The sequence below is a fragment of the Boleophthalmus pectinirostris genome, unplaced genomic scaffold, assembly GCF_026225935.1.
Source record: "Boleophthalmus pectinirostris isolate CB_2022bp ecotype Guang Dong unplaced genomic scaffold, ASM2622593v1 HiC_scaffold_19, whole genome shotgun sequence".
In the NCBI taxonomy this organism is placed as follows: Eukaryota; Metazoa; Chordata; class Actinopteri; order Gobiiformes; family Gobiidae; genus Boleophthalmus; species Boleophthalmus pectinirostris.
Genome location: NW_026571140.1, coordinates 22,104,831 through 22,129,219, shown reverse-complemented (window position 1 = coordinate 22,129,219; position 24,389 = coordinate 22,104,831). Strand labels below are relative to the sequence as shown.

The window sequence follows — 24,389 nt, the reverse complement described above, 5'->3', positions numbered from 1 at the left end:
AATAGGGCTATAAAACTGTTTCAATAAAATAATGAATAATTACCAACCAATAACATTAGTCATAATTTATAACTCAAACATGAATCACACAATTTCTTAAACATGTCCTACTTAAAATAGACATCCTTTCTTTATGATGTAACATTTTTACAGAAAGGAGAAAGAGAACTGTAGAAGTAAATCGAACAGGCATGTAACATCAACATGTTTACATAAAAAACCTTTCCAATGAATACAGCAAAAATAGGGACAAAGTCAACATGACAACACTCATGAGACATCACTGAAAACAGAATGGTGCACCTTCAGTTTTGCCAAATGTAATAATATTAATTTTATATAAATTATATTTATACAACTGAACCCTGGTAGAAATGTAATTATAGCAGTGCCAAGGTTAATAGAGCCACTAGTGAAATGGAGGAGCACAAGAAGCACAAGTACATTGTTTGGTAATCATAAAAAAAAATAAAAATCATCCTTTAGACAATTAACTAAATAAACAAAAACAAAGAAATATCCTACAAAAGAGGTATAATTGCAATAATCTTCTGCACTGTAGCAAAGGCACATTCTGCATTTGCACCCCCAGTGTTGTGTGTGGAAATTTATCAAGGGTGACAGACCCAGGAGAAAACGAGTCTCTTTTAGTCACAACATGACGAATGGCAGCCCCAAATTTGGCCATTCCTCAGTTGAATCTCTGGGTTTAAAACAACACTAGAGTAGGGCAGAAGGGAAATGGTCAGTACTGTCTGTGACCCCTAACAGGAATCACACTCAAGGCTCTGAGTAAGAAGCAACATGAGAAGGGCTGGTATCTGACTGGAATATGCACCACACTGAATATGTTACTAACAGATTCAATAAACATCACTATTTGTGTTCCATTGCAGATGGGCTGCTATAGTAACACATTCTAAAAGAACTGACAGAAACACAAAACAAAAATGAGCACAAATAATTATGTCTTTGTCAAAGACAGATGCCAAAATGTGTGGCCTAAGTACTGCAATGTTTTTTACATTGTAGATTCAACAAGCTAATGGCCTAACTGTGAATTACAGAATTTATGGTTTTGAGGAAAATGCATCACATGTCCTACATGTGTTCTTAGGTACCATCCAACAGCATATATTTGTAGCTGATGTATATGCACTTTATGATCAAAGAACAACATGGGTATATGTATGTGTGTATATATATATATATATATATATATATATATATATATATATATATATATATATATATATATATATATAAAACAATCTAAAGACTGGGCAAAGACCTAACTTCAGAAATTATTCAGAGCTTCAGAGTTCACAGTATCACACAGTTTGTACATTACTATACTAGTACATATATACTGCACTGTATAGATCTACAGTACCAGCTTGTAAATGTATAATATAAATTTGCAATGAAAGTTTTGTAGATGAGTATGAATTTAGCTGAATAAAGTATGTCTCATCTCTGCAGGTGCTTGTGTGTCAGTATCAAGGCCGGCCTTTATCAGGCATTTACAGTAAACCACAGCCTTTTCCAGGGGTCACGCCCTGAGCAGCTGGATGTGAGCAGTCATCACAAAACACTGCACATATCTACATATTGGTTCTGTTGTCATAGCCTGCTACCTCATTCAAGTGAAGCTAGTGTTGAGATGACAGTAAAATATGTGACATGGGGCAATCGATGTTACCGCAATCAGTGCTTTCAGTGGTTAAGGGGAAGGCCACTATAAGGCAACTTACTCAACCATAATTTTTGCTAAACTTGCTAGACAGAAATACTCTCCACAGTTAACATATTATAAATAAGATTAGCGGTTAATTACCATACATACAGCCTGTCATATACAAATAATGTAAAGAAAAACAAACAAAAAGATCTAATAACAAGGGGCCTCCAAAATTTACTAACTTGTTACGTCTAGTTAGATTTATATTTCTTTCTATACTATATCAGCAACAACAACTACATTATGAAGAAAGTTGCCATGACTGTAATAACCACACAAAGGCGTCAGGATTTCCAAGAAAACAGTGGTCTTTTCTTCCTCTGCAGCCTTTCAGTTTAAACAGAGCACAAACATTCTCCAGAGGGATTACTGACCTCAGATAGCTCCACGCCAAAGATGCAAACTGACTCTGACTGATTGCTGCTGTCTTTGGTGTGATAGGACAATGCTCATTAAGTGATATGGTAAGATAACAATGGAATTTACATGCAGCCTTATTTTGGTTTTGGAAAAACTCAAACTGTTACTAAAATTTTGAAAGTAGTCACATAAAAACAATAACTATGCATAAATATATACAGATTATTGCAGCATAGTGACAATGTATAAGTGACATACAGGGCTCTACCAACCTTTGCATTGTGGATTTGAGTTTCACACCTTTTGTCTTGTCATGTTTTCTTGTTTCTGAATGAGACAAAATATGTATTTTTATTCTGTCTTAAGTAGTTGCTAAATTACACAATTATTGGTTATAAACCATTAACCACCAAGTCGATGTCATTGTACACAAAATGTTCAGTGAATACCATTAAAAGTGCAATTAAAAACATCATTGTTCATTTCCCGGTAATTATGAGATGGTTTCCAAATTCCAATACATCCTAACTAAAACAGTGAATAGAGATTATGTCAGCAATAACAATCATCTGCTGCCTATGTATCCAGAATATATTACCTTTCCATGTGTAATTTCTGATGAACTCACAATATGATATTGCAAGGCTTGATTTTTTGCAAGCTATGTCCTTTAAACTTATCAGCTCATTGAGTGACCACTGATTAAGTAATTACCACCTGCTTAGCTGGACAGATCCCCAGCTAACTCGCTATTGCATGGACTTTAATTCATTTTAAGCGACCAAAACATATGAGGAATGTATTTATTTACTGAAATAAAAACATAATTGAAACAAATGAGACTGTATATTTGAACATTATTTAGATCATATTTAAGTCAGGTCTTACAGGAGGAGCTTCATTCCCAAACTGAAGAGCTTTTTGCTTACTAGTTGTTTTCCTTTGTGGTCGAACGCTTGCAGAGGCCAAGTGTGCTTCTAAGTAATTAACAAGCTATTCTGTCCACCTTTCCTTGGAGAGAAGTTACTCATGCAATACCTCTTGACAAGGTCAGTGCCTGATAGATGAGGCTGAGCAAGGGGATTTTTCAGAGATTGTGAAGGCAAGCAGAACTGTGGGAACCAGACAATTAGTGGGTGTATGGTAGGCGGCCATGTTGGATGATGAGCATGAGGCTGGTTTACATGGATACTTACTACTTGGAGGCTGGACAAAGAAGGCTACACCTGGGCTCAAACTCTTAACGCTGGCCATTCATCATTGAGATGGCTAGCCAGGCCATGCGCCAAGAGTTTTGGGAGAATGTTGCGTGTGAAATAAAACAGCCATCAGGTCATTGCAAATAAAAGCTACAAAGACAAAGTGTGTTAATAAATTATTTAACCCATGAGAGTAAATTGCCACAGCAGGCTAACAACTGCACTTGGCCTTTATTTTTGAAGCACTGGAGCACACCTAAACTATTATAATACAAAATATTTTTTGTGTTAAATTGGAAAAACATCAGTTATCAAAAACTATAGCCTGTTAATAGCGGTTTCTATAGCAAAGACAGTAAAAAAAAAAAAAAAAAAACATGCATGGTACAATGTACCATGCATACATTCTAAAGGTTTGCTGTAATTTCAAGTCATTCTGCTTTGAATTCATGTCCTACTCCCACTCACCACAATGTGACTTAAAACTAGCCTTTTAAGATATGCACCTGGCTCTTCAAAGCATTTACAACTATTATTGGGACTTGAAATACACCAGGCAGCAGTTGTTAATCAGATAATGAAATTCCAAGTGCACTTGTAGAGAAGTGGTTATAAATTTTCTGTACTGACAGCACACAAGAGCAGGGAGAAAGAGTGTGGTACCAGGCACTTGCCTTCCCAATATCATGACACGTCATACATATGGTATGGTGTAACTCAGTCTATCTGGTTTGTCTCCTGGGAAAATATTGCTTCATACAGTATGCTACATTATTGTTATTATCCTTTTTTATCTGGAATCCAACAAGAGGACATACCTACTTACTGACCTAAATAAAATAGGCTGGCTAAGAAAATTTTAATTCAGTTTTCAAAGCACAACCATGCCTGTATACATTTCACTTTCAACCTCACCTCAAGCACTGACACCACTAAGGCCATTGTAAAAACAACATAGGGCCTACTCATAAAAAGTTTCCATAGGTCAGTGGGGGCAGAGGATGAGCAGACCCCTGACAGGCTTGTAGGATGAAGAGCTCTTGGTCAGCAGGTGGTCCACAGATGGTCAGCGAGTCCATAAGATAGCTCCCCTATAACTTTCATCCCTGACATCCATCCAGGATTACAAACATAAAAAAGAAAAGAAGAAGACAACCTGGGTAAATAGATGATCTATTTAGAGAGTACATGTAGTGACTAACATGTACATGTACACAAGCATTAAATGCCAATTAATGGTAGAAAAGTATCAAGTGATGAAAAAAAAAAAAAAAAAAAGGTGTTAATTTACACGCTACTGTAGCTTTAATATCATAACCCGGATGTGGTTTCCCCGGCCCCTGACTGTTCTCTTCCGCTCATCTCTCAGTCGCGGTGGTTGCGTGGATTTCATCACCTAAGCTCACAAAAGCACCAAAATGAGCGTCCCTGCGTTTATTGATATTACAGAAGAGGATCAGGTACGGCCGATTCGTGTAAAACACGTTTCTTTGTTTCTATTTGAGCTTGACCTGGTTTCGGCGACAATAGTTGATATCGTTAGCGGCAGGCTAATAGCACAGCTGTGCTTAAGCTAATATTGTTTAGCATGTGGATAAGATGAGTATGTTCTTGTTGTTATTGACTGTTAGCCTATACCTTGGTCTACAATATATATTTATTAACTTTTTAAGAACATTGTTAGTTGTAATTACTTTATTATCTTATAGGAAATGTTTTATAGTTTTAAAACAACACGTTGACAGTGTTGTCTGTAATTTTGGAGTATTAAAAGTGAATTTTGCTTGTGCAGGCCTCTGAATTAAGAGCTTACATCAAGACCAAAGGAGCAGACATCTCTGAGGAGAACTCTGAAGGTGGGCTCCACGTAGATCTTGCTCAGATTATTGAAGCATGTGATGTCTGCCTCAAGGATGATGACAAAGGTATTTATTATGTCCACAATTATATTCTCTCTTTTTTACTTGCATATCTGTTGCTCATTACTCCACTGAGTTTTGTTTATTCATTATCACTATTGAACAGATGTGGAGAGTGTCATGAATAGCATTGTGTCTCTGCTATTGATTCTGGAGACGGAAAAGCAGGAAGCTCTCATTGAGAGTCTCTGTGAGAAACTGGTGAAGTTCCGTGAAGGAGAGAGACCTTCCCTGAGGATGCAGCTGTAAGTGAGCATTTTCTTTTATGGCTGTCTAAAACATCTAGCAAGTTGACTGACCTTATGTTTTGACCCAGTCTAAGTAACCTGTTTCATGGCATGGATGAGAATACTCCAGTGAGGTACACAGTCTTTTGTAGCCTCATTAAAGTGGCTGCAACATGCAATGCCATTGCATTTATTCCCACAGACCTTGATCAGGTGAGACATGATTTTCACAACACATTACTCAACTGCATATACCAATTAATTGCAAATCAATGTTTATATTGTTTGCAATCTCCAGGTGCGCAAGTGGATTATTGACTGGAACTTGAACACAGAAAAGAAGCACACGCTTTTGCGGCTGGTGTATGAAGCACTTGTCGACTGCAAAAAAAGGTATACTTTAACACATTCACCGTTTTAATGAAATTTTAGACTGATATATTGTACTGTATTTTTCGGACTATAAGGCACACCGGATAATGAAGCACACTGTAAATTTTTGATAAAATTAAAGAATTTTAAGTAATAATAATAATGCAACAGTTTTATATAGCGCTTTTTTGGACACTCAAAGACGCTTTACAGAGCATTATTCATTCACTCCATACCTGGTGGTGGTAAGCTACTACTGTAGCCACAGCTGCCTTGGGGCAGACTGACGGAAGCGAGGCTGCCAATCTGTGCCATTGGCCCCTCCGACCACTACCAGCACTCATACACACACCACTTTCATACTAGGCAATGAGGGTGAAGTGCCTTGCCTAAGGACACAGTAACAGTTTTTACAACTGGCGCCCCCCTGTGGCACCTGATTTCTCCTTTAAGTGTGCCTTATAGTCTGAAAAATACAGTACATATTTCTTTAACTTTTGTTTTTCTGTACATGAGGCAAGTCGTTCGTGTATATTTTGCAGTGAGGCTGCAGCTAAAGTTATGGTTGAGCTGCTGGGGAGTTACACAGAAGACAATGCTTCACAAGCACGTGTTGATGCTCATAGGTAGTAGCATTCTGTGTCTTTGGCTGTAAAAGTATAACTGTGTTTGAACGCTTTCATTTTATATTTCTTTTAGATGTATTGTACGTGCACTCAAAGACCCCAACACTTACCTTTTCGACCACCTCCTCACACTGAAACCTGTGCGCTTCCTGGAAGGTGAACTTATTCATGATGTGAGTTCTTTTACAAAATTACTCTGTATGGTTCAGAACAAGTTTGATTATTAATATGTGGTCCTGTTTAAAACAAGGAATTATAAATAAAACACAGTTATATGAGTTTAAAAATGAATGCCTTTTCTATGTTATTTATTTTATTATATAAAGATAAATGACTCAAATATATGCTCTATATCCTCCTCAGTGAATACACATTTGGTTCTTATTAATACATATCATCATGCTTTTCTTGCATTAATTTTATTTCATACATGCTGATCATGCTTTTAATTAATGAATTTCCAATCTACTGTCTTTTCAGCTGTTAACCATTTTTGTAAGTGCCAAACTGGCTGCATACATCAAGTTTTACCAGAGTAACAAAGACTTCATTGAATCTCTGGGTAAGTATATAGTTTGAGATAATTGACACACAGTGTAATTGTTTTATATAAAATTACAATGCTGTTCATTCAGCGCCAGTATAATGAATATGTTAATATACTATGTTCTATCACTGTTATAAATTAGAATCTGTTTTTTTGCTGATCTGACACTGGAATGTGCATGTGTCAGCACAGCCCTTTTAAAAGCATAGTTGTAATTACAAGCTTGTGTGGGATGGGCAGCAAAAACATACAATATAGGATCATCGTAGTCTTAATGAGCAGAGTTTCCCATCATTGGGCCTAAATGAATAAAAAGGGAAACTCCCAGGGTGAAGAGTAATAGACTGTGAACCATGTTTTTGTGTTTAATGACCCTTGGATGTTTGCCACCCAGGACTGTCCCATGAGCAAAACATGGCCAAGATGCGTCTGCTCACTTTTATGGGCATGGCAGCGGAATTCAAAGAGATACCATTTGACACCATGCAACAGGAACTGCAGATTGGGGCTGATGATGTTGAAGCATTTGTCATTGATGGTAAAAAAAATACATTTTATTAATTTAATTTTATTTTACACCCTTAAAAAATTTCAAAACATTAAACATGTTTCTTCTTTTTTTTTCTCCTAGCTGTTCGGACCAAGATGGTTTATTGTAAAATTGATCAAACACAACGCAAAGTTGTTGTGAGGTATGTTCTTTTACCACCAAGGTGTGTTAAGCATTTCATAATATGGACTTGCCTTTGCTAATGCCTTTTTTTCTACTCTTTCAGCCACAGCACGCATCGCACCTTTGGCAAACAGCAGTGGCAGCAGCTGTATGACAGTTTATCCTCTTGGAAGGCTAATCTTGCAACTGTGAAAACCAGTCTACAAGGCTTGTCTCCCTCTGCCTAATGTACAATGCTTCAGAGAAAAGGAAATACAGACTGAGCAGGTTTTTATATTATTCATCAATAAAAAAAATAAAAATTAAAAATTGAATCACATGTTTTTGTAGTTATTTGACGTTGCCTTAAGTGAGTAGTTGACATCACCATTGCATTTTCATGTCAGCACATTAGAATACTGATTTTGTCTGTAATTGCCATCAGAACATCTAATCTTGATTAAAGTTAATTTAAGAAAATATGTATAAACCAATGGAATCTAATATAAAAAAAATAGTTTACATCCTAATGGAAGTTTTCAATTCAACTCCAGTCATGATTAATTATTCATAAATCAAGAAATTTTAAACCAACTTCTATCAGTAGCCCAGTGACATTATAAAAAAGGGGGAACATGAGGTGTTTCATAATGGTTGTGGTGAAATCAGCACAAATGGACAAAGTGCAGAACACGGTCATATCTTTGACTAACAAGCTGCAACTCCATATGGATACCTGTGTAATGTCTATTTCAGCATCACTCTTCAGTGTAGCCCTTCTCATAAAATACTATTGTTTTAATGCACTGTTCATAAAGATCTGTGTAGCCTCACAGCTCACCTCTGCCATCTTGTCCAAAGGATTTCAGTCTGCAACTCTTATCAGGGGAGTAAATCACACAACACATTCTCAGGGGCATGGCCTCATCACAGCCACCTGCATGGTGAAGCACAGAAGCACATGGCATTTGCGGCACACCATTTTATAAATATGGTATGAAACAAGTAGATCAATGGGATAGATAAATGGGATTATTTAAAATTTCAGAATGTGTAGACATTGCCTCAAATTAGAAAACCAGAAATGTTACCCAGAAAAAGCTCCCACTACAATCCAACACAGAAGTTTGCTGGCCAGCATTTGATAGTGCTTCACTATCAAATACTGGAGGCAACAGTGCTCACAAGAACAACTTTTTTTTTTTTTTTTTAAGTAAAAGACTAACTGGATAAATGCAAGATATGTTAAATGACATAGTCTACCGTGGGGCATTCCAGGCAGAAGGATAACATCTCCATGGAGAGAGGCAGGTGGAGGACCCCCACAGAGACCTTATGTAGGGCACTTGTTAACATCAAGAGAATATTTGGAGAAGGCTATGCATGTTGTGTCGTTTATACACAGTATATACAAACGAATAATAGCCAAGAACGCCACAAGCCTTTAAGTGTTTCCAAGACATGATGGTGCCATCTAGCGTGCATTTTACGCACGGCGTTCCACTCTAAAGGTAAGCGTAAATCGATTGGTCATGTCTGTGCGCAGGTGGTTTTGGAAAAGCGACAATTGCAAAGGAGTAAACAGACTTTGGAAGCTTACTCACACATTACCTGTGGTTCCAAAAATAACTGGAATTCAACATTAGCTCAACCACACCACAAATAGAGGTTGTTTTTTAATTGCGTTAAAGTATTTCGAGGATTTTAAAGCCACTGTTTTGGTGTCAAGTTTTTGGGCAACCACTTTTATCGTCGTCAAAAGCCGTGTACCCACACGTATTGCTTTCACTTTGTTTCTCTGCTCGTAGACTTTATCAGTTTTTGGTTACAAAATGGAAAAAATAAGTCTTAAGTCGCTTTTTTAACTGTCTCTATGTAGTTATTACAGTCCGGTATTGTTTAAAGACTTTAGTGGCAATTAATGCCCCGCCCGCAGTCCGTGCGCAGGTGCACACATAGCCATGTTAGTGCGGGTGTTCATACTACTACAGCTCTTGCCCTTTGGAGATCTGGGTTGTCTGCGGAGTTCAGACAAGGGTAAGTAGCAACTTATTAATTTAATTTATAGCAATTGGTAGTAGGCATACATTATTTTGACATTAGCCTATATTTGTTTCTATCATGTTTCAGCTGAAATTTTCATTGATGAGGGGGGCGCAAACTCTTTTTTGGGTCGCCACCTTCTGTTGAATCGGTTTGACTTTGAAATCTTCGTCCCCGGAAACCTGGAGAGGGAGTGTTTTGAAGAAATTTGTAACTATGAAGAAGCCAGAGAGGTTTTTGAGAACATCCCTGATACAGTTGAGTGTGTTCAGTCAAATCCCCTTAATAGAGAACATAAAGCTCTCATTAATGCTAACAGTATTTTTGTTTTACAGGATATCTTTTGGAAGAAATATACTGAAGGTACACCGTGTTTTAGATTGGCCTTGCTTCCAAGAAATGCAGTATAAAGTGTTTTCTATGATTAAAAACGCCCTAATGACACCCTAGTGTCTTCTACAGTCTGGGGAAGAATTTATACATATCCTACTGAGTTTAAAGAGTTCCAAACTTGCAACACCACATTTAAAGACAATATTACATAGGTTTGCAGTTTGTGAACAAATTTTCACATTTTTAGTTAGTGCACTTTTAAGCAAATGCAAATGTAACTGATAGTCTGCCACCTGCTTGTTACCATAGAGATATTGCTTTGTAATGTTACACTGTATGGCATAAAATGTATATTTTGCCTGGAGTATTTTTTTTCCAGATGTTTTGGAGCAATAAAATTGCTGTAATTCTAGTTAAATGGAAGACAAATGACTTTAATGCCATATTTCCAGGTAAAGTAATAGTATAATGGAGACAAGCAGTTGGCCGGCTCCTCACCTGAAAAGATACACAGTGCATGTTTTAATATGATGGACACGGAGGCATATATGTATAATGTTATGTCCACAGATAAGGGCCAGCGACCCAGCCAAGTTGATGTGACATCCCTCTTGATTGGATTAATTGCTGCTGGAGTGGTTCTTGTTTTTGTGGGCCTTCTTGCTTGGTATTTCTGTCAGGGAAAATGTAAAGATGACATCAGCCGTGCCAGGTAAATAACAGGACCTTATTTCTCTGTACATTTTACACAGTATTCTGATGTATCAATTCGGCTACAGAGGGATCAATAAGTCGTGAGACTTATTGATCCCTCTGTAGCCGAATCATGTCTTAAAAGCTAATATTAAGTTGAGCTAAAGTTAAACTAGGGGTGGGTGATATCATAAAAATTAATATTTTGATCTATTATTCATTTTATTTATGTATTTATTTATTTGAGCATCATATTCATTACATTAAGTTCATTCATACAGTAAGTGCATTGTCATTTAGGTACATAGTTAAAGTGCTCAAAAGGAATGGGTAGAAGTTAAAAACTTTTATTTTCCTACCCCCATTCCAGAATTTTGAATTTAGTACTTATCTGCTATGTATGTTATGTCTGCAGAATGTAATTACAATTTAGAATAAATAGAAATATAATATAATATAAAATAAGTTAATATAATATGCAACAATATTCAGTTCAATTAACTTGCCAAGTTCTCATGATCTACATACATTGCTCAAAAAAATTAAAGGGACACTCTGAAAACACGTCAAATCTCCAAGCTGAAAAAAAAAAAAAAAAAAGACCCCTTGGTCTTTTTTGATTGGTTTTCCACTAGTGCTGGCTTTGGCTACGAGGAGAATGAAACCATTCCCTAAGAGAAATTGCACAGATTGTCCATCTTCATGGCATATCCAGATGTGCTGGTGCAAGGAGATTTAATATGTCTCCCAGCACAATCTCCAAAACATGGCAGAGATTTCAGGAGACAGGCTCTTGGAGAGGTGAATAGGGCTGCAGGTCCTCAACCCATCAGCAGGACCAATATCTACTCCTTTGTGCAAGAAGGAACAGGTTGAGCACTGCCCTTGCCCTACAGAATGACTTCCAGCAGGCCACTGGTGTGAATATCTCTGTTCAAACAATTAGAAACAGACTTCATGTGGGTGGCTTGAGGGCACCATGTCTGTAGTGGGCCCTGTTTTCACCACCCAGCACTGTGGACCTCCATTGGCATTTGCTAGATGACACCAGAGTCCACCACTGGTGAAAATGGCAGTCTGACTGCCATTAGATATTGAGATTAAATCCTTTGTCAAAAATCTCATTGTCAGACCCTACACTGGTCAGTAGGTCCTGGATTCCTCCTGATGCTCAGCAATGCCCTGCCTCATGAGGCAAGAGTCTGCAGACAGTACCTGGAGGATGAAGGGATTGATACAATTGAATGGCCATCATGATCACCTGACTTATACCTGATAGAAGACCTCTGGGACATTATGTTTGGGTCCATCAGATGCTGCCAGGTTGCTCCTCAGACTCTACAGGAGCTCAGTGATTGCCTTACACAGATCTGGGAGAACATCCCACAAGACGCCATTCGTCGTGTCATTATGAGCATGCGATAATGTTGTCAAATGCGCATACAAACACGTGGGTGACACACAAGATACTGAGCATTTTGAGTTGCAGAAATAAAATTTTGGCAAAATGGACTCGCCTGCCACATCATTATTTCACTTTCAGGTTGTCTATAAAATTAAGCCCTCCATTAAAAGAGGTGTCATCCTTTTGTCCAAGACATTGCCCTGTCCATATTTTTATAGACATCCATACTTTTTTCACATTCAGATCTGATATGTTTTCAAAGTGTTTCTTAAATTTTTTTGAGCTATATATATATTTTTTTATGTAAATCATATGAGCATTCTATAAAATTCATTGAAGTTAGTAAAGGTTTTTATTCTTTTCTTAAAGTTTAAAGTCTAAAGTGTTATTACAACAATAAATCTTATAATATAATAATTGTAATATGGTAAATATTATATTAAATATCTTCTACAAAAATCTATCAATATATCTTTAATATCAAATTATCACCCAGCTCAGGGTTGAACTGTATTGCCCCACAAAGCAACACATGAGACAGTACAATAGTAAAGAATTTAAACACAGGGTGCAGTTCAGTTATTACATGCCATACCACAATCTTTACCATTATGAATTAACCAATTACATAGGCTTAGGTAGCAAGATACACTGGCTGCCTTTTCTGTTGCATCCAGTCACATATCCAATGTCACTCCGACAAAACTGTAGACCGAATGATTAACGTATAGGACTATACCATAGCAATATTTGATGCCCAAAACATCACTTAAGTCTTTTAGATTCTGTCCCCATTTTATGTTTACCAGTTCAATTCGAATTCGCTCAAGAAGGAGTAATGCATCAGTAATCATTCGACGACTGGAGGAAGTGTCCTTGCAGCCTGTGAACCCACAGCTGGACCCTGTTCAAGACACAGATGCCCCAGGCCTACCTTCATATGAACAAGCTGTTGCAAACAGTGGACAATATGATGCCCCCCCGCCACCGTATCCTGGGTATTTATTATATTTACCTTTTTAGTATTGGCAGTGAATTGTATAACCAAGTAACTTTTTTATCTTTAGATCAAGACCTGGCAGTACAAGACGATAACCAGAAAGATACATACATCATCTGCCCTTCCCAGACCTCTACACTGGATTGCTCTTATTCTCATTGTGCCATTCAATTTGATGCACTAGAACTATTACTTTATAACGGAAGGAGACAGACATGATGTCTACTTATAGGCTGTTTACTTTAAGATATCTTAAATAAGTAAGCCTAGATCCTACCTTTCATGTTTTATATTTTAATATTGCTGCTTTTACCAAATGAAAAATGAAGCCTCCAAAGATTGTTATATAGCATCTCCAAACAGTGTTTGTCCATGTTTCTTTTATTTCTAAAGAAAAACAAAACTGCTGCTATGAGCAAACCTATTTTAATGAAGTATAATTTTAATTTTATTTATACATAAGATTAAGCTTAATTTGTAGACTGTGCTTTCCTTTACACTTCATCTTGTGGTAAACGACTTCAAAAACTGAGTGACAGTCTAACTTCATAAATTCAGATAATTGTCTCTGTTTATTAGCCTACCCATTTCATATTCATCTTAAGTGTGAAGTTTTTTGTTTTTGTTTTTACAATGATTTATCTTTGGTGAGGTGCTATTTGTTTGTCTGGCAAAACATTGCAATTTTTGCTCCTTTGTCTCATACACATGAAAAATGGGCATGGTGGAAATTTTAATGAAATTTACGAAATTCTATATTTTTAAGTTTTTATTGTAAGATGCAATAAATTTTAGATAAAACCTATATTCACTTTATCTTTCTTGTAATAATAGCCTAGTGTTTGCATAGCTCTTATATAGTATGGCACCATGGAAGTACAATAAAATCTTACAGATCCATGTATGGAACTTATAATACATCTAGTCTAGGAAAGGGGCAAAAACGACAAGCTTGACTGCGGTGCATCCTGGGAAATATGCTAACATGGACGAAGCGTGCAGGATTTGCACCATGATCTTTGCTGTTTTCGAAGAAGGGCGTCGAACAAAAAGTGATTATTGACTTGAAAGTAGACGCGATACTAAACAGAGCCTTTTAGGCGCTTTGTGGATGTCCACGGCTCTGGCAGGACTGATCTTAGTCCGTCACACTGAGCTGCTACAATGTGCGTCCAGTGCCTCTCGAAGCTCCGCAGGAGAAGCAGATCTTTAACCGGATGATGGACAGGAACTACCCGTGCTCAAGCTTCGCGGACGCGCTGGCTCCTCCAGCACAAACCGCAGCTTCTTGGGCCTATGAACGTAGCGCTGCGAGTATCAAGCCAAGGTAAAAGGAAGGAGAGGGCGGGTCTCCTTTCCCAGAAAATGTCGGTGATGAAAGGCCTAGGAGATTGCAACCGAGAAGTCCCACTGCCTGTTTGTTGTCAGTAACGCCAAATAGGCTACAGAGAAAGTTTAGTAGCCTGTACGTTAGAGTGAACATTTTTGTGAGTGCTACAGTGGTAGTGAAGCCTACTCTCCTTGTAAAGGTTGCTGCGTGGCTTCCACAAAAAAATCATTCCATGTTTTGGCTGGGTTCATGATCTGTCGGTAGCCTACATATAACAGTAGTTTAATTACGCCTCAGGCTTTAGTCATACAACTACTTTTCTGTAAGCTATTAGCTGGTTACCAGTTTGTTTACAAAGTTTAGGCATACTGTTATCTACCCTGTGCTCTATCATAGTGGCATGGTTTATTAGCTACTTGTTGAATTGTTACTTAAAACATTTTTAAATTTGTTTATACATTGTAACTTGGTAAATTGTCCTCATGTTTACTATTTAGGCTACACTTGTTAAATCAGTGGTCTACAAAGTTCTTATTAACAAGAACATGAGTCATCCACAATGCTCACATTAATCTACAGTGTTTCTTGTCTACTTTTAGCACCAGTTATGGCACAACACATGTTGACACAGAGGTTCTTCACCGGCAAAGTTACGTGTCCTCCCACCAGCTGCCCAACTACACTACAACAAACCTACCTGCTGGAGGTAAATTAAATACTGTGGGCTACATTATCGTCCTAACTAGTTGCTGATGTATGCTTCTCTTATTTTAGGCACGCTTGACACAAATAGTCATACTTCTGAGACCTCAATTATGAGCTTCTTGTCAGCCATGGAGTCCAGAAGTCTTCAGGCAGGACCTGTTGGTGCCTCACTGCTTCCTCCTTTTAGACCACCATCATGGCCAGCTGGTAAGAGGATTTATTAGATAAAAAACAAAGTTAAAACCTAATAACAGTACATTTTAACAGCTTCTATCTGTACTAGGGTGGTGACTAACAATTATTTTAGTAATTTACTCATGTACAATATTTTTTTTAATACCGTACTTAAAGCATTATCTCTATTTTACATTCATTGAGACTTTTTAAATAATACAAAACAAAATAAAACTTGGAGTATAGTGATGGAAGGCTTCTGAATAAAGTGTATTGTTGATGAAAATTAGAAATAATTTATTCTGGCATTCTCATTTTGGTTTAAAAATGCCACTATCTTTGTTGTCAAAAGCCCTTTTTGTATGTGTTTTAGAGTCTGTATACAGATTATTCTTATCAAAATATGTCTTATTATTTTTAATGGTCAATTAGCCGTGAGTAGTCTTTTCATTGTTAAAGCCCTAATTTGTACATTTCACTACATTTATATTATTATTCCAGTAAATATTTTGAAATCGAGGCATGTTTTCCTCACGAATACAAAGGAAGCCTAAAACCAAATAGTGTCAGTGTTTTTAGTGTGCTTGTTAGATTCATCTTAATAAATATTGAAATAGTCGTCAGCGAATTTGGTGATAATCATTTTCTGGAGTTTACAGACTCACATCATGTCCTGTGCTGACAGTAGAGGTTTATGACACAGACAGAGCAGTAACTGCACCAAAATGACACGGCAAACATGTAAATGAGCTTGGGGAAAAAAAAAAAAATCTCTATAAATATACCTCCAGATGTTCTTAGGCAGCATCGGTTTAGCTTCTTATTCACGCTTTCGTGATCTAATTAATCAGCATCACTGATTAATTGAAAAATAGTTAAAGTTAGTTGCAGCCTTATTTTTGACTTTATGTTTGATATATTTTGCTACACTTTTAAATGTCTTGACCTTTACATATTTTCTTTCTCTGCTCTAGGCACAAATTCTACCACAGAGTTATACTTGACTGGTGCCCTGCCATCTACTGCCACTTTCCCATCTACTGCTGCTCTTATGTCTTATCAACATACCAGTGCCTACCCATCCAGAAGTTGTGCTGCAAATTCTCCTCCAGCTCTTCAGGACCCCGCCTTCAGCACTTCCACCAGTGGCTTGTTTCTTTCTCATCACGACCCCCTTCTACATCTCAAACCAAGTCAGACCATGCTTCCTGCAGCGTTGGCCTTTTCTTCTCCCACTTTAGGCTCCACTTTACCAGTCCAGTCCTCCACATACCGCTCAGCTCAGGAGTCAGCCCCTCACCTCCTTCAACCCCAGTTTAGCCTGCTTCCTTGTCCGTTATCCACTCCTCATGGACCTTCACAGCAATTTGGCGCTACTGTATTTTCAGGCTCTATTGAGAGAGCTCTTCAGAGAGAATGTAGTGTGATCAAACACCACCAGAGGCCTTCTACAAACATCACAGTTACCGAGCAGTCCCCGGACTCTGAGCATGCACTACAAGGCTACTTTGGAACTGTCAGTGATGAAGAGGTATCTTATCCACCTGAACCATCTCGGCACTCCCCTGTGTCCTGCAGCCTTTCCACTGGATCAGATTCCTCCCATGGAGTAGTTTCTCAAGCCAAAACCGATTCAGTCACTGAGGCTTACTCAGCTATTTCTGTGCCAAAGGCTAAAGATATCCATCTAAATGATGTAGATAAAGACAGTAACTATAAAAACCATAATTCTCCAGGACAAAAGCAAAATTCTGTGATTGCTAATCAGCAGTCCATACAATTGTCTGGCCCTATAACCAGCAGTTCCCCTATTTATGTCAATTCACATGCTCAGTCACAACCTCCATGTTCTTCTCCTAACAAACTGCCTGCACCTTCCAGCCAGTCGGGGAGTGCTTCATCTGTCAATCAGAGCCATGTTTACTCCCCTGGTCAGGAGCAAGAGACGCAGTACACAGCCCAGGCTCAGGGCTTGTGTCAACAACTTGCTCTCTCTGAAAGTTATGCTACACCCCACTCTCAGGGTACCCCTTTAATGACTTACACATCCCAGTCAGAGGTGCAAGCTTCATTAACGTATCCACACAGTTACGCCCCAGAGCAATCCCTTAACTCATCCTTTCCAACCACATGTATGGAGAGTCTTTCCACTTCTAATTCTTCTCAGGTGTACTCTTTAATTCAGGCTTCAGGAGAAAAGGTGCTTAACAACTTATCTGCGCAAGAAGCACACAGCAACAAATCATTGCCCCTTTATTCACTGTCAATGCAGTCCTTACAAAATAACATCACAACTACAGTTCAAGACATAAAGCCTGCAACGCAGCAGGTCTCAATGTCTGTCAATTTAGCTGAGAACAGTTTGAGTGCTCACAACAACATTATTTATGTTGTCTCAAAGATGGAAGACCACCATAAATTACAAAGTGTTATTCGAAGCAGTTCACAATCGGTTGACCAGGCAAATGGACTGGGACCTGCAAATAGAGCGCAGGTTAAAGATGAAAGTACAGTCACAGTAGGCCAAGAACATGCCCATCAAACTACTGTCTCTGGGCAGCTAGCTTCCAGCATATCACCGACAGGCAATAGTGTAGTATGTTCCCCTCCACAATTGAACCTAGAGCAAAAACTGCATTCTTCACAGATCAGATCTCCTGAATCTCATCAACAAAGTCATCAAAATCCAATTCAGGGCCTTGTTACACCAGGCCACACTCAGTTCATAACGGTTCCCTGTAATCAAGTTCTTATTGACCCAAACCAGATGATCAGTCACAATCAAGCCTCATCAAAGGGGGTATCTGTGCCAGGAATACAACAGCCCCAAGGCCTGGGTCCAGTTCATGTCCAGTATCTTAATATGGATCGAGACTTGCTAGGATCGAGCATGGCTGAGACCACACATGAACAGGGGCAATTTCATGAGCAGAATTCTAGATGCCCTGATTCTAATCATCCTCTTATCCCAAAAAGCCACTATGACCAGACAACAAGTCAACAGCTGAATGATGCTAAGAACCATTTTGCTCTTAACTCAATTTGCTTTTCCGACTCAGTGTTAGATGAAAGGAATATTATGTCTAATGTTGATGATATTTTGGCTGCTACAGTTGCAGCATGTGGTGTCCAAGATTTTGTGAAGGCATCATCTTCTGTTGAGTCTGATAGGTCAAAAGTAAATCCTGCTGATCCCAAAAATCAGTTTCAGACTTTAGATATGAGACATATATCACCTATTTTCTCCAGTGCACAAGATCTCACAAATGTTTCCTCCAGCACTGTGGCCATAGCATCGAATGGATCTCGTGTGACATCAGGCTGTCACGGACCCTCCATCCATTTTAACCATAATCCTGAACATCACACAAATGAAGACAAAGACGGGTCAGAAAATCACTTTATATATGTCCCCTCTGGTAATGAAAACCAAACCAAAGTAAGGTCAATATTAAGTATGAAAACAGAGGAGGGTCCTATGGAGTATGCTGATGGTGAAGCCAAAAAGAAGGGGAAGTCATTAACCAAGCCAGGAGGTGACGATGATGCACATGCTAAACGCAGTGGACAGGTGAAGCGGCAAAACTCCAGGCCAAGTGATATTTCACCTCCTGTCACAACAAATTCAGTTGACAGTTGTCCACAGCAGGAACGAATAAGGCAAAAGATTCGGGAAGTGGAGGAGAAGCAACCAGAGGTTAAAAATGGATTCATAGGTTCATTTTTGGACTTTCTCAAATCTGGCCCAAAACAGCAATATTCTCCCAGTCCTGCACGAACAATCAGTCGGTCAAAGAAGCCTTGCAACCCACCCAAACCCCCTACATGTACTGCAAGTACTTTACCAAGTGTAGCACCTAAACTACAGACTCTTACAGCATCTTTAATTCCTCAAGCAAGCCCAGTGGTGAACTCTCATTCAAAACGCCTAGATGAAGATCTGCAGAGGAATCTGGAGACACTGCCATCATTCAGCTCAGATGAGGAGGAAAACACTGGGAAGAATTTAGCTTTAAGGAATAGCATTAGCTCAGTGCTCTCATCTCTGGATGAATCTTCAGATAGGAAAATACGAATAGGTAGAGTTTGCATTCTTTATATGTCATGCTCTTGCTGAAATGATTCACTATTTAATGCATTCACATTTATTTCTGTTGCATTTGTTTCTATTATTAATATACTTCTAATATATATATAAATATATATTTGCAGATAACAGAATTTCTAACCCTATGTTGAAGCCTGAACAACCAGTCATGGTGCCTGTTACTATAACAGCCATTTGTCTTCCACAAATGCCTGCCCCTTCACAACAAATAAAGAGTGCCACGAGACAGACGACTGTAGCTGCAGAGAAGCCCTCTGTGACCGCACCTTCCCAGTTGGCTGTTCAGCTGACAAGTGTGGCTCTGGAAGGACTCACAGATGATGAACTTTCTGATAGCGGAGGAGAGGGAATGTATCGTGAAAGAGATGAGTTTGTTGTCAGAAATGAGGATATTGAACCGTTAAAGGTACATCTGACTCTGATAGTTGCTTAATAATTACTTTTAAAAGTTTTGTACTTAGACCTTTACTGTTTTTTTTTTTTTTTTGCAGGTCACAATGAAAGCAGGGAATGAGCCCCCTGCTATCTGGAAAGTTCAAAAGGCTTTGCTACAAAAGTTTGTGCCTGAGCTACGAGATGGACGGAGAGTCTTCTCAGCCACAAACAGTGTAAACTTTACATTGTATAGAGTAATATTTCATGAGAAAATGTGAAAATGTATATAAAACATTTACATTTCTGTCATTCTTCTGTTTAGTATTTGGGGTATTTTGGAGATGCAAAAACCATGTACAGACGGGTTTACGTAAAGTTTTTGGACACTGTCAATAAGCGAGAGTATGTCAGAGTTTGTAGTAGAAAACCTCGCTGCAAGCCTATGACTTCCTTAAGGTAGATAGATTTTTCTAAAACATAATTAGAACAAAGCAAAGGCTGAATGATTTTTAATCTTTGTTTCTTTCTTGCTGTACTCAGAGGTGTGCAGGTTAAAGCCCTGCTTGGCTTGACAGCCAATACTTGCAACACCTCATTGTGCCAAAAGCCCCGACCCAAACAACCTAAGTCCAGGGCAGAGCCACCACCCAAAAAACGCCGGAAATGGAAGGAGGAGTTTTCATCTACTCATTCAGACTCTTCTGCTGAAGAAAATGGTAAATATTTTTGCTTTATCTCTTTTAAAACATAACCAATAAAAAATAATTTATTTGCAAATGTTCTTAGACTTAAATCCTCCAGTTCCCTTTACTTCACGTCTGCTGAACACAAGGACAATGAAGGAGACATTTAAGGGCTTTGTGGAACTGCTCATCAGTATTGCATTAGATGAGGATTTGATAACCGCTTTAGAGAGATCAAATGGTGATTGAAACATTTTGACAAATTACATAATCTTTATCGTACGAATTGGACATTTGTCAAGTACTATGGGTACACTTTGTCATTTGTCATAGATGACGTACTACTACCACACATGAAGAAGGTGGATGGGATGATTACAGACAACAGGAAACGTTTACTTCTCAAACTTCCTATTGAAAATATTTTTAAGGTGTCTTTCATTTTATTCAGTAGTATAGATAAAACAAAATTTAATTAAATTGCAAGTAAAATGGCATTACAATTCTATCTGTTGATTGTGTCTAGACGGCCTTGGACAGCTTTCCTGAGATTGCCGTAGTGACGGAAATGAAAAAAGATGGCGAAACTCCAACCTTCAAAATTCGTCTAAGTGGGAGGGCCTACAACAAAAAAACAATGAAACCCTACAAGTTACCAAACAAAGTGCCACAGGTAATTTAAATCTGTAACTACTGTCACCCAACAGGGGGTGCAATTTATTTCTTACTCACACTGTCATGCTTGCTCTTCTCTCATAGGAATACACTGTTAATCAACAGCAAACTCAGTGGTTCTCTTTGTACCACTCTTTACAACATTACAAGTACCACACATACCTCATGTGTAAAAATGAGGTGAGGCACAGTTCCCATTAAACGACACTCCTTTGCACTCTCCTGTTTGGTGACAATTGTGTGTGTACACCCTCTCTCTCAAAGATTGAGTCTCTGCGTGTCCAGGCGGGAGAACTGGGACAGGAGCAGACCGTACAGAAGTGCCTGCAGAACGGAGCGTGGTTGGAGGGCCTCTTTGATCGCTTTGGAGAGCTAATCAATCAAGTGCAGCAGGTCTGCCGATGATCTTCACTTGTTTAGACTGGTGACAGAAATATTTGAACTCATCTGATCGGATTTGTGATATCAAAATTCCTTTTGCCTTTTTGAGTGTGTGAGACAAGTTACTTCAGGTTTTTCATCAAACTCGAATGTAACTTAAAGAATGTGACAGACTTGGAAAGCTACTTGTCTCTGTGTAGGGTTTTGTAGGAAACATATTTTTAATGTTTGTTGTTTGTATGTTTGTATGTTTTTAAGTATTTTTTTTAAATGATAAAATGTTATAACACATTGTTGTATATTAAGATAGAAAGTCCTTGGCATAACATAGTCCTGAGATTAAATAAATTAAAAAGTATAGACATATGCCTACAATAGACTTGAATAGTTCTATACTTCAGATAACGTACACATATAATTTTTTTTTTTTTAATTTAAACAATAATTTTATATAACTGTTGTTTACAGCTTGGAAACAGCATTTTTGTCTATAAGCATTATGTACATTTTGTGTACATAAACACTGGTGAAATTATGCAAACTCAGTTCTTCCAAATTTTATCTTCCAATACATTTTTTAAAATGGAATGGAAGGACTGTATTCAATGAATATCATTTCACTGTTCCTGTAAAGTTGCTTTAGTACTTTCTCAAATATCCCATTTTAAACCAAATAGATTTCTATTTACGCTAATATTTTTATACATTTCCACAACAAATTTCTGTGAACCAAGAAATTGGTTTTATGCTATGACTTTGAAATACAGTTTCTAAATAAAGTCCTGTATGCTTTTTCTTGATGCAAGATCATTGTATATTTATGTAAAATACAAATATATTGTGAAGCTAACGCTATGTTGGCATAAAACCATTCTTAAATTTTTCCCTGTTGAGAGTATATGATTTGTTTTAGTATGAACTATTGAAGAAAATATGATTTCTATGCATACAGAAGGCACAATTACTGGCAATCTTTGTGAGAAAAACAAAAGTTTCTCTGTGCTGGGGCGACAGTTTGTCAATGAGGAGAGCCACTGTCCTCTCTCTGTTGAGATGGAAAAGAAGGAGGCAGACGTCAGGCGGGCATTTCAGATTCCAGAGCAGGCACAGCTGTAAGAGATACACAGCTCTGCTCTCAAGATAAAAAGCTAATGAATTTTAATGAGTCATTGTGTTGCATGTGGGAGTTCAATTGAGAGACCCTTCAAGTTTTTGGAAGTATGACTGTAATTTGGATGTTTATGGCATGTTTTCTACAAAAGGATTAACTAAATTTTTACCTTCCTGCATTTTAAAGGTGCATTGTGCAACTTTTGGTGCAGGCTTCAAAGTATGACATTAAACTCATCTAGTATTTATTCACTTACAGCTGCTTTTATTTCTAAATAAATGGCTGAGTCGCTATCACTCAAGCTTCACAGCAATACGGTTTTGGGTTTAATCTAGGTTCGCACGGGCCTTTCTGTGCAGAGTTTGCATGTTTTTTCCCATATCTGGGTGGGTACTCCAGGCACTCCCGTTTTGCATCATGCAGCATAAACCATGCACCATAGGTCAAATCCTTCAGCTAAGACAGACCTGACCAAGACTAGCAACAAGATCACGAAGATGGCCCCCAAGCATTGCATCGTGGTGCCCACTTCTGAGACCAGTGGCATTCAAGGATGGGTCAAATGCAGAGGACAAAATTCCCCATGGGGATGAGTGAATTTTGTATGCATTATTTATTTGAGTGGAGTCGCCTCTTCACAGATCTGACCCGTTACTTGGCCTGGTGGCGTCACATGCTTGTCACAATGGTCAGTGGAAATGGAGGTTTTTATTGTAGAAGATTCTGGACACATCAATAACATCTCCATGAATATAAACAGGTGGGGGTCTAGGGGACCTTCCACCAGAAAGGCTAGTATAGTCAACCTTTAACTTATAGAAATGGGAAAATAAAGTGTGCAAAAAATGCAAAGGAGGTTCACCTAATAAAACCCTGTTCCTTTGGTTTTAAAACGGGTAACTTTAATTAGAGGTCGCTGCAATCCTTCACTTTCACATATAAACTGAAACCACCTGTGAGTAGGCTACATTCTTTGTCTTTATTTAACTCACAGATGACCTGTAAGATAAAGAAATAAGACAATGCTGAACATTTTAGGAGTTTGAAAAGAGTCAGTTTGAGTTTTCTCCAAACACACCTGACTCCTGACATGTAGGCCGAGTTCAAGAGTTGTCAGACCAGTTCTGCCAAGATTATTCAAGAGATCATTTCCCCAAATCACATCTTTGTATTGTCGGAAACAAAGGTTAATGTCCAGACAAGGGTGACCAGAAGAAAGAGAAATAAAAAGGTCCCGCTGTATAGACAGACAATAGTTGAGTGAGATATACTGCCTCGTCGCCTTCCTTTCCCAGTGTCTCTTTCAGCACGTGGCCAACATTGGCTTTGCAGTGTCATCTTACTACTTTTCCATTGTCAGATTACACCTTCAGACAGACATTGCTGCTCTGAAGCCAATGCTGTTGTAGGCTATATCATTTATAAAACTATAATGTATTTATATGTGTAACTGGGTGGGGATTATACCTGATTTATTTTAGGTTAATTTTGCATAAAAGGCAATTTGAACAAACTTTTTGGCACCAAATGTAGCCCTAGGCAAAACATGCATGTCCTCTGACCTTTGCTGAAAGATTAAAAATGGTATAGCTCAGTAAGTGTCTTGCCCTCAGTTCATACAAGTTACAGCCCATAGGGAAACATATAATGGAATGGCTACACATAGTAGTGTGTAGCGTTTTGGTCTTGCTGATTTATCGGCCTTTTACAGTGTTTACATCAAAAGTGAA

The 24,389-nt window shown here is 38.2% G+C and overlaps 3 protein-coding genes across 4 annotated transcripts; all 3 read left to right on the top strand.

The window, feature by feature from the left end:
- Positions 1-4,624: 4,624 nt before the first annotated feature.
- Positions 4,625-7,978, top strand: eif3m (eukaryotic translation initiation factor 3, subunit M). Its single transcript, XM_020941702.2, has 11 exons — positions 4,625-4,760; positions 5,093-5,225; positions 5,326-5,464; positions 5,536-5,659; positions 5,745-5,839; positions 6,361-6,444; positions 6,518-6,617; positions 6,925-7,006; positions 7,386-7,529; positions 7,623-7,683; positions 7,768-7,978. The coding sequence occupies exons 1-11, from the start codon at positions 4,719-4,721 to the stop codon at positions 7,889-7,891; spliced, it is 1,128 nt and encodes a 375-aa protein (XP_020797361.1). The 5' UTR covers positions 4,625-4,718; the 3' UTR covers positions 7,892-7,978.
- Positions 7,979-9,037: 1,059 nt separating this feature from the next.
- On the top strand, positions 9,038-13,922 carry prrg4 (proline rich Gla (G-carboxyglutamic acid) 4 (transmembrane)). Of its 2 annotated transcripts, none has more exons than XM_055155012.1 (6): positions 9,038-9,680; positions 9,774-9,943; positions 10,022-10,049; positions 10,590-10,731; positions 12,900-13,115; positions 13,185-13,922. In XM_055155012.1, the coding sequence occupies exons 1-6, from the start codon at positions 9,605-9,607 to the stop codon at positions 13,210-13,212; spliced, it is 660 nt and encodes a 219-aa protein (XP_055010987.1). In that variant the 5' UTR covers positions 9,038-9,604; the 3' UTR covers positions 13,213-13,922. The 2 variants fall into 2 exon arrangements, with proteins under 2 accessions (XP_055010987.1, XP_020797150.2); XM_020941491.2 differs by having other exon boundaries at positions 9,124-9,680; positions 12,927-13,115.
- Positions 13,923-14,091: 169 nt separating this feature from the next.
- qser1 (glutamine and serine rich 1) lies at positions 14,092-22,349 on the top strand. Its single transcript, XM_020941548.2, has 13 exons — positions 14,092-14,444; positions 15,047-15,153; positions 15,222-15,359; positions 16,301-19,405; positions 19,539-19,840; positions 19,926-20,042; positions 20,132-20,265; positions 20,350-20,525; positions 20,596-20,733; positions 20,826-20,923; positions 21,019-21,165; positions 21,252-21,347; positions 21,432-22,349. The coding sequence occupies exons 1-13, from the start codon at positions 14,335-14,337 to the stop codon at positions 21,570-21,572; spliced, it is 4,809 nt and encodes a 1,602-aa protein (XP_020797207.1). The 5' UTR covers positions 14,092-14,334; the 3' UTR covers positions 21,573-22,349.
- Positions 22,350-24,389: the final 2,040 nt, after the last annotated feature.

What these genes read in the sequence shown, in the direction of transcription:
- eif3m (XM_020941702.2), top strand. Translation starts at nt 4,719, where the DNA reads ATGAGCGTCCCTGCGTTTATTGATATTACAGAAGAGGATCAG. An exon ending in ATATTACAGAAGAGGATCAG is followed by an intron (nt 4,761 to 5,092) that starts GTACGGCCGATT and finishes TTGCTTGTGCAG; the next exon opens with GCCTCTGAATTAAGAGCTTA. An exon ending in CCTCAAGGATGATGACAAAG is followed by an intron (nt 5,226 to 5,325) that starts GTATTTATTATG and finishes ACTATTGAACAG; the next exon opens with ATGTGGAGAGTGTCATGAAT.
- prrg4 (XM_055155012.1), top strand. Translation starts at nt 9,605, where the DNA reads ATGTTAGTGCGGGTGTTCATACTACTACAGCTCTTGCCCTTTGGAGAT. An exon ending in TTGAGAACATCCCTGATACA is followed by an intron (nt 9,944 to 10,021) that starts GTTGAGTGTGTT and finishes TTTGTTTTACAG; the next exon opens with GATATCTTTTGGAAGAAATA. An exon ending in CCCCCGCCACCGTATCCTGG is followed by an intron (nt 13,116 to 13,184) that starts GTATTTATTATA and finishes TTTTATCTTTAG; the next exon opens with ATCAAGACCTGGCAGTACAA.
- qser1 (XM_020941548.2), top strand. Translation starts at nt 14,335, where the DNA reads ATGATGGACAGGAACTACCCGTGCTCAAGCTTCGCGGACGCGCTGGCT. An exon ending in CGCTTTAGAGAGATCAAATG is followed by an intron (nt 20,734 to 20,825) that starts GTGATTGAAACA and finishes CATTTGTCATAG; the next exon opens with ATGACGTACTACTACCACAC. An exon ending in TACCAAACAAAGTGCCACAG is followed by an intron (nt 21,166 to 21,251) that starts GTAATTTAAATC and finishes CTTCTCTCATAG; the next exon opens with GAATACACTGTTAATCAACA.